At 46.9% G+C, this 18,292-nt stretch overlaps 1 protein-coding gene and 1 non-coding gene across 3 annotated transcripts in view; one reads left to right on the top strand and one right to left on the bottom strand.

Annotated features, from left to right (window-relative positions):
- The window catches only part of LOC147104930 (guanine nucleotide exchange factor DBS-like), a 226,255-nt gene that overhangs the window by 120,977 nt on the left and 86,986 nt on the right, over positions 1–18,292 (top strand). For both annotated transcript variants that reach the window (XR_015072374.1, XM_085962067.1), the window contains exons 12-14: positions 4,773–4,938; positions 7,784–7,866; positions 11,223–11,299. Coding sequence is in view for 1 of the 2 variants with exons in the window: in XM_085962067.1 (XP_085818193.1) it covers positions 4,773–4,938; positions 7,784–7,866; positions 11,223–11,299 (326 nt within the window). In the remaining variant the exon portion in view is untranslated. The remainder of the gene's footprint in view (positions 1–4,772; positions 4,939–7,783; positions 7,867–11,222; positions 11,300–18,292) is intronic.
- Positions 18,178–18,250, bottom strand: trnar-ccg (transfer RNA arginine (anticodon CCG)). Its single transcript has one exon. It is a non-coding gene; the product is annotated as a tRNA-Arg (tRNA).

The raw sequence follows: 18,292 nt of genomic DNA, 5'->3' as shown, positions 1-18,292 counted from the left end.
TTTGAAAGCCATGATACTTTTGTGCCTCCACCACCCTTTTAGGCAGTACATTCCAGATCATAACCACTCTCTGCATAAAAAGTTTTTTCCTCCTGTTGCCTTTGGTTCTTCTGCCAATCAACTTAAATCTGTGTCCTCCGGTTCTCGACCCTTCCACCAATGGTAACAGTTTCTCTCTATTCTGTCTAGACCCCTCGTGATTTTGAACACCTCTATCAAATCTCCTCTCAACCTTCTCTGCACTAGGGAGAACAACCCCAGCTTCTCCAGTCTATCCACGTAACTGAAGTCCCTCATCCCTGGAACCATTCTCGTAAATCTTTTCTGCACCCTCGCTAAGGCCTTCACATCCTTCCTAAAGTGCGGTGCCCAGAATTGGACACAATGCTCCAGTTGAGGCCGAACCAGTGTTTTATAAAGGTTCATCATCACTTCCTTGCTTTTGTGCTCTGTGCCTCTATTTATAAAGCCCAGGAACACTTGGGTACGAGTGATCATCGTATCATAAGATTTAGATTAGCAATGGAAAAGATCAAGGAACAATCTAGAGTGGAACTTCTAAACTGGAATAGGGCTAACTTCAATGGGATGCAAGAGGATCTGACCAGGATAAAATGGAACCAAAGACTGACAGGAAAAACTGTAACGGAACAATGGGTGATCTTTAAGGAGGAGATGTTCCAAGTACAGGCTATGTACATTCCAATAAGAGGGAAGGGTAAGGGAACTAAAGCATGGGAACCAAAACAAGGGTTGGATGATGAGGGACATAGAGAAAATGATGAAACAAAAAAGAGGGTGTATGATGAATGTCAGGTGAATTCTTCAAGGGAGAACCAGACCAAATACAGTAAGTTGAGAGGGAAAGTGAAGATGAAAATAAGATTGACAAAGAGAGAATATGAGAGTAGAATGGTGGTTAACATAAAAGGGAACCCAAAAGTCGTCTTCTGACATGTAAACAGTAAGCGGGTATTAGGAGGCAGGGTGGGGCCTATTAGAGACAAAGAAGGTGATATATGCTTAGAGGCGCAAGGCAAGGCTAGAATACTCGATGAGTACTTTGTATCGGTGTTTACTAAGGAGGTGGATGCTGACAAAATATCGGTAGAAGCAATGGAAGGGGTGAAAATTGATAGACTGGATGTACTAGAAAGGCTGTGTATGCTTAGAGTGGATAAGTCGCCTGGTCCAGATGGCTTGCATCCCAGGTTGCTAAGGGAATTGGGGGAGGAGATAGCAGAAGCGCTTGCCATAATTTTCCAATCTTCCCTCGATGCGGGAGAGGTGCCCGAGGATTGGAAAGTGGCAAATGTGACACCATTGTTCAAGAAAGGGTGTAAGGACAATCCCAGTAACTACAGGCCGGTCAGTTTAACATCAGTGGTGGGTAAAGTATTAGAAACAATAATCAAGGAAAAAATTAATGGGCACTTGGAGAAGTTTAAGCTAATTAAAGAGAGCCAACACAGATTTGTAAAAGCAGATCATGTTTGACTAATCTAATTGAATTTTTTGATGAAGTAACAGGGAGGATTGATGAAGGGAATGCAATGGATGTTGTCTACATGGACTGTAGGAAGACATTTGACAAAGTACCACATAGAAGACTGGTTACCAAAATTGAGGTTCATGGAATAGGTGGGTCAGTGGCAGCTTGGATAAGGAATTGGCTTAAGGTCAGAAAACAGCGAGTTGTGGTAAATGGCTGTTTTTCAGACTGGAGGATGGTAGACAGTGGTGTTCCCCAAGGGTCAGTGCTGGGGCCACTGCTTTTTTTGATATATATAAATTTGACCTGGATACTGGAATACAGAGTAGAATTTCTAAATTTGCAGATGACACCAAACTTGGGGGTGTGGCAAACAGTGAGGATGACACCAATCGACTGCAGCAGCACATAGAAAGGTTAGCAGAATGGGCAGACAAGTGCCAGATGGAATTTAATACAGAGAAGTGTGAGGTGATTCATTTTATCAGAAGGAACAGGGAGAGGCAATATACACTTAATGGCACAGTTTTAAAGAGTGTGCAGGGACAGGGACCTGGGAGTTAATGTGCATAGGTCCCTGAAGATGACAGGACATGTTGAGAGAATGGTTAGCAAAGCATATGGGATCTTGGGCTTCATAAATAGAGGTATTGGGCAGGATTTTCATTGGGCCATGGAGGCGTGTGGGGGGGTTAAAATCCCGAAATCGGGGGGCACGAACCCATCCCGCCTCCATGCCAGTTTCAAAGGAGGCAGGTACCCGACCCGCACTGGGACCCGCCTCCCCGAGGCGGGAAGGGGATTAGTGCCAATTAACTGCCTGGTAACAGGTGGTTAACAGGCAGTTTTTAGCCTAATCCCTATTTTCATTGTTGAAATGTGGGATTCCCGACGGCTCCAAACCACGCCAAGTTAGCGAGGTGGGCCGTCAGGATGAAGGGCTTGGAGGGGTCGAGATGTCCGGTGTTCAGGTGAGTGATGGGTGTTTGAGTGCAGAGGTAAGTGTGTTTGGTCTGTGTAAAGTGTTTAAAGAATTTCTACTAACCTTTACTTACCTTTACAGCCTTCCTTCCTTCAGGTCTTGGGAGTCCCTCATCTCACCGGCACAGAAAGCAGAATGGCCGCGAACTGTGAAAAATTCCAGCATTCAGCTTTCTGTTCCGGGGAGATCTCTAAATCATCCTGAGAGGAAGGAATTAACCTGGAGTACAGATTGTCATTGTTTGACAGCTTCAAACAGCTGTCAAACACTGATATTTCATCTGTCAAAAGGTCTTGACAGATGAAATACCAATCTGTGATGTCACCTGTTGCCGGGTGGCCCATAATTGGCCTGCTGAGCCCGCTGGGCGGGCTCAACAAGGTGAATCAAGTCAAAATCGCGTGGGTTGGCTAGAACGCGATGGAGGCGGGACTACAACCCCGAAAGTTGTAGTCCCACCTCCTACCCGCCTCCTCAATGAAAATCCAGCCCATTGAGTACAAAAGTAGAGAAGTTATGCTGAACCTTTATAAAGCACTGGTTGGGCCACAACTGGAGTGTTGCGTCCAGTTCTGGTCACCACACTTTAGGAAGGATGTGAAGGCCCTTGAGAGGGTGCAGAGGAGATTTACCAGAATGGTTCTGGGGATAGGAGATTCTTAGCTACAAGGACAGGTTGGAGAAGCTGGATTTGTTTTCATTAGAGCAAAGGAGGTTGAGGGGTGATTTGATAGAGGTGTACAAGATTATGGCGGGTTTGGATAGGCTAGACGGGGAAAGGCTGTTCCCACTAGTTGATGGTACAAGGACTAGGGGACACAGATTTAAGGTTTTGGGCAAGAGATACAGGGGGGATGTGAGGAGAAACTTTTGTACGTAGCGAGTGATGAGGACCTGGAACTCGCTGCCAACGGAACTGGTGGAAACGGCGACACTCAATGTTTTCAAGAGGAGACTGGATAGACACTTGAGGGAAATAAATTTGCGGGGGAATGGGACTGACTGGATTGTTCCACAGAGAGCCGGCACGGACTTGATGGGCCGAATGGCCCCCTTCTGTGCCGTTATGACTCTATGATTGCGTATGCTTTTTTTAACCGCTTTCTCAACCTGCCCTGCCACCTTCAACGATATGTGCACACATACCCCCAGGTGTCTCTGTTTGTGCACCCCCTTTAGAATTGGACCCTTTAGTTTGTATTGCCTCCTCGTTCTTTCTACTAAAATGTATCACTTTGCACTTTTCTGCTTTAAATTTCATCTGCCACGTGTCCGCCCATTCCATCAGCCTGTCTATGTCCTCTTGAAGTCCGTCACTATCCTCCTCACTGTTCACTATACTTCCAAGTTTTGTGTCATCTGCAGATTTTGAAATTGTGCCCTGTACACCCAAGTCCAAGTCATTAATATATATCAAGAAAAGTAGTTGTCCGAGTACTGACCCCTGGGGAACACCACTTTATACCTTCCTCCAGCCCAAAAAACAACCGTTCACCACTACTTTCTGTTTCCTTTCACTTAGCCTATTTAATATCCATGCTGCCACAGTCCCTTTTATTCCATGGGCTTCAACTTTGCTGGTAAGACTATTGTGTGGTGCTTTATCAAACGCCTTTTGGAAATCCATGTACACCACATCAACCGCATTGCCCTCATCAACCCTCTCTGTTACCTCATCAAAAAACTCAATCAAGTTAGTTAAACACGATTTGCCTTTAACAAATCCGTGCTGGCTTTCCTTAATTAATCCACACTAGTCCAAGTGAGAATTTTGTCCCGGATTAGCTCCCCCACTGCCGAGGTTAAATGGACTGGCCTGTAGTTGCTGATTTTATCCTTACACCCTTTTTTCAACAAGGATGTAACATTTGCAGTTCTCCAGTCCTTTGGCACCACCCCCGTATCTAAGGAGGATTGGAAGATTATGGCCAGTAACTCGCAATTTCCACCTTAACTTAAACATCTTAGGATGCATCCCATCCGGTCCTGGTGACTTACCTACTTTAAGTACAGCCAGCCTTTCTATCAATTTTTAACCCATCCAGTATCTCAACTACCTCCTTATCACTCTGACATAGTGAATAGTATACAGGAGGGATTAGTGTACACTGGAACATTGCAGATAAAGGAGTGTGACAGAAATCCTGGCGCACTGGGCCATTCCAAGTGAAGCAGGAGAATGGCAAATTGGTGTGACAGGGAACAAGGGAGGGATGAAATAGAAAATTTGAGGCAAGTTTTTGAGGCAATGGGCTTGCGTTCCATTGTAAATGTAATGTCTGTTCATTCATTTTGCAGGCACATGTTCTAAAAATCTTCCAGAAACAAGAGGCAATGGAGGAGATGTTTGAAAAGCGGCGAGTAAGCCTCAAGAAGCTAGCTGCAAAGCAAACCCGTCCAGTGCAACCAGTGGCTCCTCGACCTGAAGGAGTTCCAAGATCCCCCATCTCCCCAACCAGGACAGGTACCATTTGGCTTTTTCACTATAAAACCCTTTCTATCTTTTGGCATGAGACTTTGAGTCAATTAAATATTTGGTAGCACTTGAAGGTACTGTAGTTTAACTTGAGCTTACCTCTGGGAACTGCAGGTTTACATTGTCACTGCATCAATTGTGTCTGCAGCTCAGGGAGTGCTAAACAACCTTGCATTTAGTTAGACCGAAAACTAGAAAGGCCCAGCAAATGCATGTGAGCAATTAATCCTCTGCATTTAATTATACAGCCAGCTTCATGCGCCTTGTCGCAAGTGTCTAGGCCCCTTTATTAACTGTTCTTGAATTGCTACTAATGGAAATTTGCAACATACAGGAAACTTTGTGATATCCGGCACCGACGGGACCGGCGTGTTGCCGATCTATCAAAACTGCCGGACATACAAAGTTAATGTTGAAGCATACGGAGGTTTTCATCTCCGTATCTGACAACAAACACTGTTGCTTAGCAACAGCTTCTAAAGAGTCGGCTGCAGCTGCAAGCGTCTCTAGCTGAAGCTGTTGCTATAGCTACAGACCTTGCAGTGGCTGACTGGGGAAAAAAAAACGAGATCTAAAAAAACTTACAGAAAGCGGCTCCTGATTTTTGCCGTTAGATCGAGTATTCCGGACATACAACCTCCGGATAAACCAAAGTTTCCTGTACTTTGTAACCTGTAAAAATAGAAATGAGTCCCAAGTTATTTTTTAGCACTGGGGAGAGCTGCGGTGGATTTTATTTGTGTCACAGGTGGGTACATGCCCAAGGTTTTGCCTTCCTTCGGAAAACCATCTCCCAGAGGTCAGCCAATCACCTTTCACAAATCATCAAATTGCCTCGGGTGTCAGCAGTTGCCATTTGTACATCTGCCCGCTTTTCTCTTTTCCAAGCAGCCATTGCAGTCTGACTCCGGAAACATCTGCCCCGTCCCAGTTATGCCATGTGATTTTTCTGCCCAGCTGTTAACCCTGTAAAGTTGAACCCAGTTGGTGCAGTTTAGAACGGAAAGTTTTTAGTTGGTTTTAAACAGACCCAGACCGAAGTGGACTGTTTGCACCCAATTTCCTCCTGGTACCTCACTATCATAGCTTTAAGATGAAAATTTGGATTGGTAAACAGCGCACGAGTGGGGGAGTGGAAAACTGGGTATAAATTGAAATTAAATAGATGGGGGTAATTAAAGGGGTGTCACACTAAGCTCTTTGGAGAGCCTCAAAAGGCATGGCAACCCAGTAGTTGCCATTGCCACAGCTGAAAAGGCATGTGACTAAGTAGCAAAATACCAAAATGATGGGACAGCAAACCCAAAGTGCAGGCATGAGTCTGCAGACAAGTGAAAGGGCAGCCCAGCATCTGACCCCCTGTTTGAAGTGGTGGGGGTGCAGAGGGTTGCTCTCCATGCCACTGCACAGTACCATCAGCGTGTCTGCAAGGAGGTCCAGCCCAGTTTTAGGCCCCAGCTGACCATTGCTGTCTCTGGCTGTGCCAGCCCTAAGCTCCAGAGAGTAGCTGCAGGTGTCCTTGCAGCAGATGATGCAGCTCTGCTTCTGCCTCTCTGATGGCCAGAGTCCTAGGAAGACAATCCCCACACTCATTGCCAGCTAGGTGTACCCGAGCCTGTGGAGATATGCTTGCTGGCAGCTTTGCATATGCGCCAATCAGGTTTGCTGTCTGTTGATCAATTAGGTGATCAATAACACAAATAATGTAAGAAAACCAGTTAGAAAATGGCTGAAATGTCCCAGGTTGGCTGTACCGATGGATAGTTGCCCGGGTTGGCTGTACCGATGGATAGTTGCCCGGGTTGGCTGTACCGATGGATAGTTGCCCGGGTTGGCTGTACCGATGGATAGTTGCCCGGGTTGGCTGTACCGATGGATAGTTGCCCAGGTTGGCTGTACCGATGGATAGTTACCCGGGTTGGCTGAACCGATGGATAGTTGCCCGGGTTGGCTGAACCGATGGATAGTTGCCCAGGTTGGCTGTACCGATGGATAGTTACCCGGGTTGGCTGTACCAATGGATAGTTACCCGGGTTGGCTGTACCGATGGATAGTTACCCGGGTTGGCTGTACCGATGGATAGTTACCCGGGTTGGCTGTACCGATGGATAGTTACCCGGGTTGGCTGTACCGATGGATAGTTACCCGGGTTGGCTGTACCGATGGATAGTTACCCGGGTTGGCTGAACCGATGGATAGTTGCCCGGGTTGGCTGTACCGATGGATAGTTGCCCGGGTTGGCTGAACCGATGGATAGTTGCCCGGGTTGGCTGTACCGATGGATAGTTGCCCGGGTTGGCTGTACCGATGGATAGTTGCCCGGGTTGGCTGTACCGATGGATAGTTACCCGGGTTGGCTGAACCGATGGATAGTTGCCCGGGTTGGCTGTACCGATGGATAGTTGCCCAGGTTGGTTGTACCGATGGATAGTTGCCCGGGTTGGCTGAACCGATGGATAGTTACCCGGGTTGGCTGTACCGATGGATAGTTGCCCGGGTTGGCTGAACCGATGGATAGTTACCCGGGTTGGCTGTACCGATGGATAGTTACCCGGGTTGGCTGTACCGATGGATAGTTGCCCGGGTTGGCTGAACCGATGGATAGTTACCCGGGTTGGCTGTACCGATGGATAGTTACCCGTGTAGGTTGTACCGATGGATAGTTACCCGGGTTGGCTGTACCGATGGATAGTTGCTCGGGTTGGCTGTACCAATGGATAGTTTCCCAGGTTGTCTGTACCATTGCTGTGAGCAACATATTGGTAGTCATTTGAAATGTGCTTTTTGTAGGAACAGCCCTAAATTTAATTTGACTTTTACTATTATCTTTCAGATCACAGGAAAGGTCATGACCTCAACTCCAAAGCAAACGTGACTCAGATTAATCTGTTTAAAAAACACAAAAGTCTTTCAAAGGTACAACCTTTTTTGCAGCTAAATATCATAAGCAATGAGCATTGTTAGCTGTGATAGTGGGCCAGAGCTGCAGTGTAATTTAGTTAGCAATGTTCGGCATGTGGTGGCGTTTGCTCATCATACAGTCGTTGACTATGGTCAGGTACCAATGGTTTCCTGGCCCATCGCCTCACTTGGTTGCTCCCAAATGCGCATTTTGTGTAAATCCATGGGTTGAAACATTTACATGGAAGGGAAAAACTAGGGAGGTGCATTATCCTTCTTGAATCTCACCACCTCCTGCCCAGCGATATAGGGAATGGATGATAGCCATGCAAAACCTATTGGCAAGTCTCGTCCTCAGTCTGTAGATGAGGATAATGACAAATGATTTACTTTGACACGAGGTGAAGGGAGGGGGGCAGAATAAAGTTGGAACCTTACTTTTTTATTATATAGTGGGTGATTTTTGTATCCCTACTGTCACATTTTTGAACTGAAACACAGGGCGGTAGCGAGGCCAAAATACCGCACCAAACAGTTGCGTTGACTTACTGCCAATTTCCCGCCCGTTCCAATTGTTGTGTGGAGCTTGATCTAGGCAGCCAGACCCCTCAGCAGAAACGGGCAGGAGCCTCTTTAATAGATGCTCATTGTGGGCAAATGACGTAGTTACCACCCCAAACACCATTTTTGTCTCCGCCTGTATTGCTAGTTTCTGCTCCGTCCCACAGGCCATGGCTGGTACAAGTTAGGAGGCAATCGTTTCCAGAGATATGTAAAGGGATCCTCAGCTACTCTTGGGTAAAACAGTCTGGGGAGACATTTTGCTTGTATTGAATAGTGATTGTTTTATGCTGCTTAGACAATTTCAAAGTGCTTGTAGTTGCTGTAGAACATTCTGAACTCTTAAAGAGCATCACACTTGCTTCTTAAAAGGTTCCTTCTGTGGCTTCCACTCGGGGAAAGAGGAGGGGGAGACGGAGAAGGGGCAGTAGCAGGAGGAAGGAGCAAATAGGAGGAGGTGTGCACACAGGAATCCTGAGCATATCTGAAGTTCTTTGAGAAGCAGTGCATAAGGAGGCTGCACTTTGCTAGGAAGGCACTGATAGACTTGGGTCATCACCTGCAACAGGATCTGCAATTAGGAGCCACCATTGGATGAGGACCTTCAGCATAATGAAGGAGAGGACACTGATGACACATAGCGTAGTGAGGAAGTGGGAGGAATTCAAACAGTCACCTGCAGCCAGAACTCATTGAAGAGCACTTCAGTTGAACAATTCTTGCGCCTCTGCATTAACAGTCATGTCCAACATCTGTCCCAGTCCGTCCACCCTCAAATAAACTACATCTGCCCAAAGACCAATATTGATAATCATGTCAATTAACATCACACGGTCACCAGCTACTACAGACCGACTCTGTAGACAACAATTTCAAAAAGGATTATGAATTCCCTGTCTGATAGAAATGTCTCCACACTGACCACCCTTGCGTGAGCCACCAGTGTCTGTCTTAAGTGCTCTGTTACCTACTGTAGTGTTTCTATGAGTTGCTCCCCCATTGGTTGTAGCATGAGGTGAAAAGCTGCTATGGCTCAGTCAAGGCCTTACGAGATGCCCATGGTCAGTGACCTCTAGGAATTCAGGCCTGAGGAGACCCAGGCACAGACGGCACAACTCGGCCTCTCCTGGGGCATTCAGGCCCCGCTCGCTTTCTGGCACCAGGGCAAGCATTGATTGAGGGGGCTGCGAGGAATCAGATGTGTAATCATGAGAGATGGCATTGACTTCCATTCCTGTTACACGATCCACTCCCATTCCCCTGCTAACTGGCTGAGGCTCAGCACTCCCACTGATCTGGGGGAAGGCAGACTGTAAGACATCTGTGATCCAAATAAAGCCCCTATTCATTTGTCTCCCAGTCTGTCCAAGGGAGAGGGAATGGTTGAGCCCAAAGCCTGTATGGCTCCTGTATGAGCATCTCTGAGAGATGCTATTACCAGTGCTACAGACTCCTACAGGGAGGGCCCAGCTGCAGTGTCCATTGAGTGTCAGGACCTCCTCTTGTGCTGGTAGTCTCCTTCCTGTTGTGTGCCAGCTTCTCCTGAAAGAAGAGTAGCAGTAGGTTAATCTGTACCCAGTTTAAGGGTTTTCAAGATGTATAAGGCAGCTTTGCATAGTGTGCTTGGTGAGAGGAAGTAGCATGAGGGGGAGGATTGTGAGCTCAGTAGCAGGTATTGAGGGTATGAGTGCAAGCAGAAAGGGGGAGCAGTGAAGTGTTGCCTGCTGACTGGAGGAGACCATGGGAAGCGAGGAAGAGGATTAACTGTGCTGATAAAGTAGGTTCCTGCAGGGCTGTACTGAGTATGTGAAGACAAGTCTCATCTTGATCAGATCAGGATCTGGAGGAAATGTTGGTGTCATTGACATTTTCCGCCACCTCTCTATATTAACGGATTTACCTTGGAATCCATTGCCCATCTGTTGGGAAGAGGACCTCCTTCCTGCTGGCCACTTATGTAATCACCACCTCCCCCGCTGCCTCGGAACCTCTGGGTACGTTCAAAATCATTTTCCAGCTGCAGCACAATCCTGCTGGCCGTGTCCCCATGATACAAAACACCTCTCCTTTAAGGTACTGCTCTAGTGTAGTGACTGCCCTGCCAGATTTCCCACCATCTTAATCGCCGAGCTGCTGAAGGAGAGCACATTCTGCACTGGCAGCTCGCCATATTAATTTAAATTAGGCTGAACCACGAAAATGACACAGGCCCCATGCCAATTCCTTCAGTGGGCAAAGCACACCCGTCTTCCTCCCGCCCAATCTACATTCCCCATGAAAAGTACCTCCTTCATATATTCACTTTTGAAAGTTTGAGGAATCCTATATGCTGCTTTGAATAAGACTGCTTACAGTAATATATAGCTGAGGTTTGCTGAGTAAGTTTCATATCAAGTTTATTTAACAAGCCTGAACTTTATGGGCATAATGCAATGGAAATACCTTGTTGGTTGCAGAAAATGATAGAAATTCAGTGCATGAAAGTAAAGTCATATCCAATATTAAATATGCTGCGTACCACGAATGGCAGATTAGTGCTTACAAGGGGAAGGGAATGTAACTCCACTTTACTGAGAGAAAGCAATTTTCCCTAAAGACTAATCAGTTGGCACCGCATTAATCTTACTGAATGAAATCTTTACATATACTGTAGGTCCTGATTGGTATCTGAGCTGGAAGCTCATATTCTAAACTTCATTAGACTACACAGTGCTCTTTGAGGCATTGGGTGATTTTGATGTGACACTATTGCCCATGTCTCCTACACTTGCTGAATTCTGACTATTTTAAGATTTTCCTTCTCTTTGCAGCTTGAGATGAATGAACTTGGTGAGGGAAGGAAATGTTCCTCTTCTGACGATGAGGAGAACCTTGCAGTGTTAAGGAGGTGAGAGCAGCAGTTTTGGTGAGAATTGGGTGAGAATCACAGGGGAGGATGTTTAAATCCTCTCATCAGCTGTTGGTGCATCTCAATCTGAGACATCAGAAATGTGCTGCTCTTGTACCGAGTGAATGACACGCATTGAATTTACACCGAATGAATGTGACTCCTGTATGATTTTGTACTGATGTAACACCTAATGATTGCATCCCATGCATGCACACTGTTACATAGTTATGTTGGGACTACATTGTACATAAGAACATAAGAAATAGCAGCAGGAGCAGGCCAATCGGCCCCTCGAGCCTGCTCCGCCATTCAATAAGATCATGGCTGATCTGATCCTAACCGCCAATCTACTATCACAGGACTATCTCCTGAATCTAACAGAATTAGACACACGAAATAGGAGCAGGATCAGGCTACATGGCCCCTGGGCCCGCTCCGCTACCCACAGGGCCATGACCGATCCGAACCTAGACTCATGTCCAAATTCCTGCCCGTTCCCCGTAACCCTTAATTCCCTTTACTTCTAGGAAACTGTCTATTTCTGTTTTAAATTTATGTAATGATGTAGCTTCTACAGCTTTTTGGGTCAGTATATTCCATGGACCTACCACCCTCTGAGTGAAGTAGTTCCTCCTCATCTCAGTTTTGAAAGAGCAGCCCCTTATTCTAAGACTATGCCCCCTAGTTCTAGTTTCACCCATCATCGGGAACATCCTCCCCGCATCCACCCGATCCAACCCCTTCACAATCTTATATGTTTCAATAAGATCGCCTCTCATTCTTCTGAACTCCAATGAGTAGAGTCCCAATCTACTCAACCTCTCCTCATATGTCCATCCCCTCATCCCCGGGATTAACCGAGTGAACCTTCTTTGTACTGACTCGAGAGCAAGAATGTCTTTTCTTAAGTATGGACACCAAAACTGTACGCAGTATTCCAGGTGCGGTCTCACCAATACCTTGTACAACTGAAGCAATACCCCCCTATTTTTATATTCTATCCCCCTAGCAATGAAAGCCAACATTCCATTGGCCTTCTTAATCACTTGCTGCACCTGCATACTAACCTTTTGAGTTTCGTGCACCAGGACCCCCAGATCCCTTTGTACTTCAGTACTTTCCAGTTTCTTGCCATTAAGATAATAACTTGCTCTACGATTTTTCCTGCCAAAGTGCATAACCTCACACTTTCCAGTACAGGTAGACTATCCTTTATCCGAAAACCTCGGGACCAGCCGTGTTTCGGTTTTCGGAGAATTTCGGATTTCGGAAGGTGGGTCCGCGGGGGGGACGGCGGGGGTCGGCGGGGGGTCGTGCGCACGACTTACGCTGACGCTCAGCGTAAGTCGGCGGGGGTCCGCGGGGGGGTCGGCGGCGAGGTCGGTGGGGGCGGGGTCCGCGGGGGGGGGTCGGCGGGGGTCGGGGCCGGCGGGGTCTGCGGGGGGCCCGGCGGGGGGGTCAGCAGGGGTCGGGGCCGGCGGGGGTCGGGGCCGGCGGGGTCCGCGGGGGGGTCCGCGGGGGGGTCGATGGGGGTCGGGGTCGGCGGGGGTCCGCGGGGGGTCGTGCGCACGACTTACGCTGAACGAAAAAACCGAAGGTTTTTAGAGGGTTTCGGTTTTCGGAAGTTCGGATAAAGGGTAGTCTACCTGTATTGTATTCCATCTGCCAAATCTCTGCCCATTTACTTAGCCTGTCTATGTCCCCTTGCAGGTTTTTTATGTCCTCCTCACTCACTACTTTCCCTCCCATCTTAGTATCATCTGCAAACTTTGATATGTTACACTCGGTCCCCTCCTCCAAATCGTTAATATAGATTGTAAAGAGTTGGGGACCCAGCACTGACCCCTGCGGAACACCACTAGCTACTGATTGCCAGTCTGAGAATGAACTATTTATCCCAACTCTCTGCCTTCTGTTAGATAGCCAATCCTCTATCCATGCCAGAATATTACCCCCAATCCAGTGATTTTTTATCTTAAGCAATAATCTTGTGTGGCACCTTGTCAAATGCCTTTTGGAAGTCTAAATACACTACGTCCATTGGTTCCCCTTTATCCACCCTATATGTTACTTCCTCAAAGAACTCCAGCAAATTTGTCAAACATGACCTCCCCTTCATAAAACCATGCTGACTTTGTCCTATTAAATTATGATTATCCAAATGTCCTGTTACTGTCTCCTTAATAATGGACTCCAACATTTTAACTACCACAGATGTTAGGCTAACCGGTCTATAGTTTCCAGCCTTCTGTCTACTGCTCTTTTTAAATAAGGGTGTTACATTAGCAGTTTTCCAGTCTGCCGGGACCTTTGCTGAGTCCAGGGAGTTTTGGAAAATTATTACCAATGCATCCACAATCCCTACCGCCACTTCCCTCAAGACCCTAGGATGTAAGCCATCAGGTCCAGGTGATTTATCCGCCTTGAGTCCCATTATTTTACCGAGTACCACTTCCTTAGTGATTTTGATCATGTTTAGCTCCTCCCCCCCCCTATAGCCCCCTGTTTGTCCAGTGTTGGGATATTCTTAGTGTCCTCTACTGTAAAGACTGATACAAAATACTCATTCAGTGTTCTTGCCATCTCCATATTTCCCACCATTAATTTCTCGGTCTCATCCTCTAAGGGACCAACATTTACTTTAGCCACCCTTTTTCTTTTTATATAACTATAAAAACTCTTACTATCTGTTTTTATATTTTTTGCTAATTTACTTTCATAATCTATCTTCCCTTTCTTAATCGATCTTTTTGTTATTTTTTGCTGTCTTTTAAAGTTTTCCCAATCCTCTATCCTCCCACTAGATTTGGCTACCTTATATGCCCTTGTTTTTAGTCGAATACTATCCTTAATTTCTTTACTTAGCCACGGATGGCTGTCTTTTCTTTTACACCCTTTTCTTCTCAGTGGAATATATTTTTGGAAGTTGTAAAATAACTCCTTAACTGTACACCACTGATCATGTATCGTCTTACCCTTTAATCTATTTTCCCAATCCACTCTACTCAATTCTGCTCTCATACCTTCATAGTCTCCTTTATTCAAGCTTAGCACGCTTGTTTGAGATCCAACCTTCTCACCCTCTAATTGAATATGGAATTCAACCATGTTATGGTCACTCATTCCAAGGGGATCCTTTACTGGGACATTTTTAATTAATCCTGTCTCGTTACACAGGACCAGATCTAAGGTTGCCCCCTGGTCAGTTCAGTTACATACTGCTCAAGAAACCCATCCCTAATACACTCAATGAACTCATCCTCAAGGCAGCCCTGCCCAATTTGATTTGTCCAATTAATATGATAGTTAAAATCCCCCATAATTATAGATGTTCCCTTATTACAAGCCTCAACTATTTCCTGATTGATACTTCGTCCAACCGAGTTGCAACTGTTCGGAGGCCTATAGACTACGCCCACTAGTGTTTTTTTCCCTTATTATTCCTTATCTCCACCCAAACTGTTTCATTATCCTGATCTTTTGACCCAATATCATTTCTCTGTATTACAGTGATTCCTTCCTTTATTAACATAGCCACCCCACCTCCCCTTCCTTCCTGCCTGTCCTTCCTGATCATTAAATAACCTGGTATGTTTAATTCCCAGGCATTGTCACCTTGCAAGTGTACTAACACTCAAATCAAGTGTAGCAGCACTACGATGCTGGGAAGTAGTGCGCAGGTGCCGCACAGGGCACTTGGAAATATCACCCCGCACCATGCGGCAGGTAGCCATTACAACTCAAATAAAACAGTAGTTTATAATTACAAACTACCGAGTCCAGAGGCATCTTTACAAAGCACTACGAGCGCTAGAAGACATAACACACACCCTGTACATTCTCACAGTGGGATGTACTGTGCTATCCCTCCAGGTAATTAAAGAAACAATGGAGGTTCATAGAATCAGACAGCACAGGAGGAGACCGTTCAATAGGAACTTTCAAAGGACATTGGATAAATGAAAAGGGAAAATTTGGGGAAAGAGCAGGGGAGTGGGACAATTTGGAGAGACGTTTCAAAGAGTTTGATGGTCAGTTTGGGGGTGATGGGTCAGTTTGGGGGTGATGGGTCAGTTTGGGTGTGATGGGTCAGTTTGGGTGTGATGGGTCAGTTTGGGTGTGATGGGTCAGTTTGGGTGTGATGGGTCAGTTTGGGGGTGATGGGTCAGTTTGGGGGTGATGGGTCAGTTTGGGTGTGATGGGTCAGTTTGGGTGTGATGGGTCAGTTTGGGTGTGATGGGTCAGTTTGGGTGTGATGGGTCAGTTTGGGGGTGAGGGGTCAGTTTGAGGGTGAGGGGTCAGTTTGGGGTGAGGGGTCAGTTTGGGGGTGATGGGTCAGTTTGGGGGTGATATGACACTGAGACACAAACCTCCCTGGCTCCCGTGCAGTGTTGACTTTTAGCACACCCCAGAACTCAGTTTGTTGACACCAAAACAATCCAGAGCAAGGAAAAGGACATATCAAACTCTCAGGAGCTCCAAAAGACAACCAGGTGGGTGGAAAATGCCATGTTACTGGAAGAATGAAGAGGAACTTACAAGGAGGCAGCTCACAAGGGAGCTGCCTGAGGTCCTTGAGAAGATTGGTGATGGTCCGGTGATGTGAGCAAGTTGATGGGTAACCACCCCCCCCCCCCCCCCCCCCCCAAAGTCCTGAAGATATTCTGGACTACCTCAGTGTGGGTCATCCGCTGGACCGGGAGGACTACCGAGAGGCTGAGTGTTGTGCTGTCCACCCCAAGCTAATGTAGCACCAAGAGTGTCGCCCTGTGGGTCAAGCACCAATGGGAAGCAACGTGTCACCTTGACAGTGGGACCCGGGAGTGGGTCCCACCCTGTTTGTAGACAGACCGAATTACTGTCATATTGTCTGTCTGGAGACACACTGACTTCCCCACACTGAGTTTGAAAGGAGATAATGTCCGATTGCACCGTTCACATCTCGAGCCTGTTGAAATGCCAAGTGAACTCGTCCATGTCCACTGGCCCAGAAGCCCATTCACCCTGAATGTGACCCCACAGCCATATGTCGAAGGATTAGCTGAAGAGCCTGATGGCTGTAGCACCAACCCCTGGAGAACACTGTGCTCCCAGGACCACCAGCTCCAGTTCAGATGCTGTGACACAGGAGATCTGTGGAAACATTACTGGCAGAACAAGGCTCAATTGGAGAAATATCACCAACAGGTGAGCCTTCTGGATGACGAAGCTGACTGTCATTATCATTTAGATGGTAGAAGACGCTGATGTCACCAGCCAGTATGCCCACTAGTTGATGGTTCCTCTGATGGTCAAACCAAACCATATTGTGAAAACATGGAGGCTCAAGCTGCTAATGCAGAGGATACTCACCACGTCTGGTCTCCTGGGCCAAGTGTTTAGAGTGATCCACTTCCACACGGAAGTACTGGATGTGACCCACCCACTCAGGTCTGTGATGGGCTCCCAAAGACTGGAATCACTGCTGGGCAGGTGGAGCTGGACAGGGTCTCGAAGGTTTCTTGTTGTGAGCTGCCAGCATTCCAGGTCCTAATCAGAAACAATGGGCTGACATGGTACAAGGACATTGTGGATTACAGTCCGGCTAAAGCCATGAAATGGCTGCTGTCCCTGAAGGGACCTGTAGATGGGGTGGGCTAAACTACAAAGTGATTCCGTGTCTCCATGGGTGCCAATGCGGGAATGCCTGAAGGTTCTGCTGGAGATGCTTGTAGCCCTGCAGCAGATCCTTCACTTGGCCACCAAAGAAACTCTCAGCATCAAAGGACATCTGCAGTAGTTGCTGCTCCAGTTCCTGAAGGAATCACAAGGTGCGCAGCCAAGATAAGCGGTGATGCAACAAAACACGTTTGTACAAACCTTTCAATGCCCACAACCTGCTGTCTAATCTGCTGGGTTTCATTGTTTGTGCTGTTCAGATCTTCTACCCGACCACATTCACTCCGAGATACATCAGCCAGTTAGTCACAGTCAGTGCAGCTCCCTTTCCTTCACTTAAACTGGTTGGCCAGCTTCCTGCCTCAAATTGACCCAGTTTACAAAACTATAATGATGTGTAATCTCACTGTGATGTGCAGTGTGAGGGTGAGGCTTGCCCTGTAATGTCACGGTTTGAGCCGTCCAGTTAAAGGGGCCTCACTTTGATGACAGTGTTTGGCCAACCCTTGGGCTTCATTGAGGTTACAATGACTCGATGCGCTAGAATACAATAACAGGTTGTGACCCGGAGAACAGGGTGTGCGGGCGATGGGCACTGATGGGATTGTTTGCCTCTTATCAATGATGTTTAGTAGTTGTAAACATTTACAGCAACTGGGTTCGGCCATTCAGCCCCTCGAGCCCGTTCCACCATTTAATTACATGATGTCTTATCTGTACCGCAACTCTATTTACTCGCCTTTGATCCATATCCCTTGACGAACTTCGAGACATAGGAATAGGAGTCAGCCATTCAGCCCCTCGAGTCTGTGCTACAATTCAGAGTAGATCCTGGCTAATCTGTAACTTAACTCCATGTACCACACTTGGTTCCATAATCTTTAACACCCTTCCTAACGTAAATCTATCAATATAATTTTTGACATTTTCAATTGACATTTCAAAATAGCACCTGTGCCTGGGGTGTTGGGTAAACTGAAGACAGGAGTTAAAGGGGCAGCGTTTGCCTGGAACGTGCCGGTGCCATTGTTCCCGGAGTGTTGGGATGGCGCACAGCTTGGTAGAAGCAAAGCATTGGCTTGTGCCACTGGGAAACAAGTGACAGAGTGAGAAGGTGCCGAACAGGAACTGCCCAGATTGGTTGATAAGTTACAGGGAAAGCTCCTGGCCTGTCACGGAATGGTTTACGGAATTTGTTTCTGGGCCAAAATTTACTTCACCCCAGATGGGACTTGAACCCACAATCCCTGGTTCCGGAAACCAGTGCCTTATCCATTAGGCCACTGGGGCTGTACACAGGGAGAGTTTGCAGCTTGCCCCTCTGTCTATGTA

Source organism: Somniosus microcephalus, chromosome 19, assembly GCF_052327205.1.
Source record: "Somniosus microcephalus isolate GS21.2 chromosome 19, FLI_Smic_1.0, whole genome shotgun sequence".
NCBI classification, from domain to species: domain Eukaryota; kingdom Metazoa; phylum Chordata; class Chondrichthyes; order Squaliformes; family Somniosidae; genus Somniosus; species Somniosus microcephalus.
This window is presented reverse-complemented; position numbering and strand designations above follow the sequence as displayed.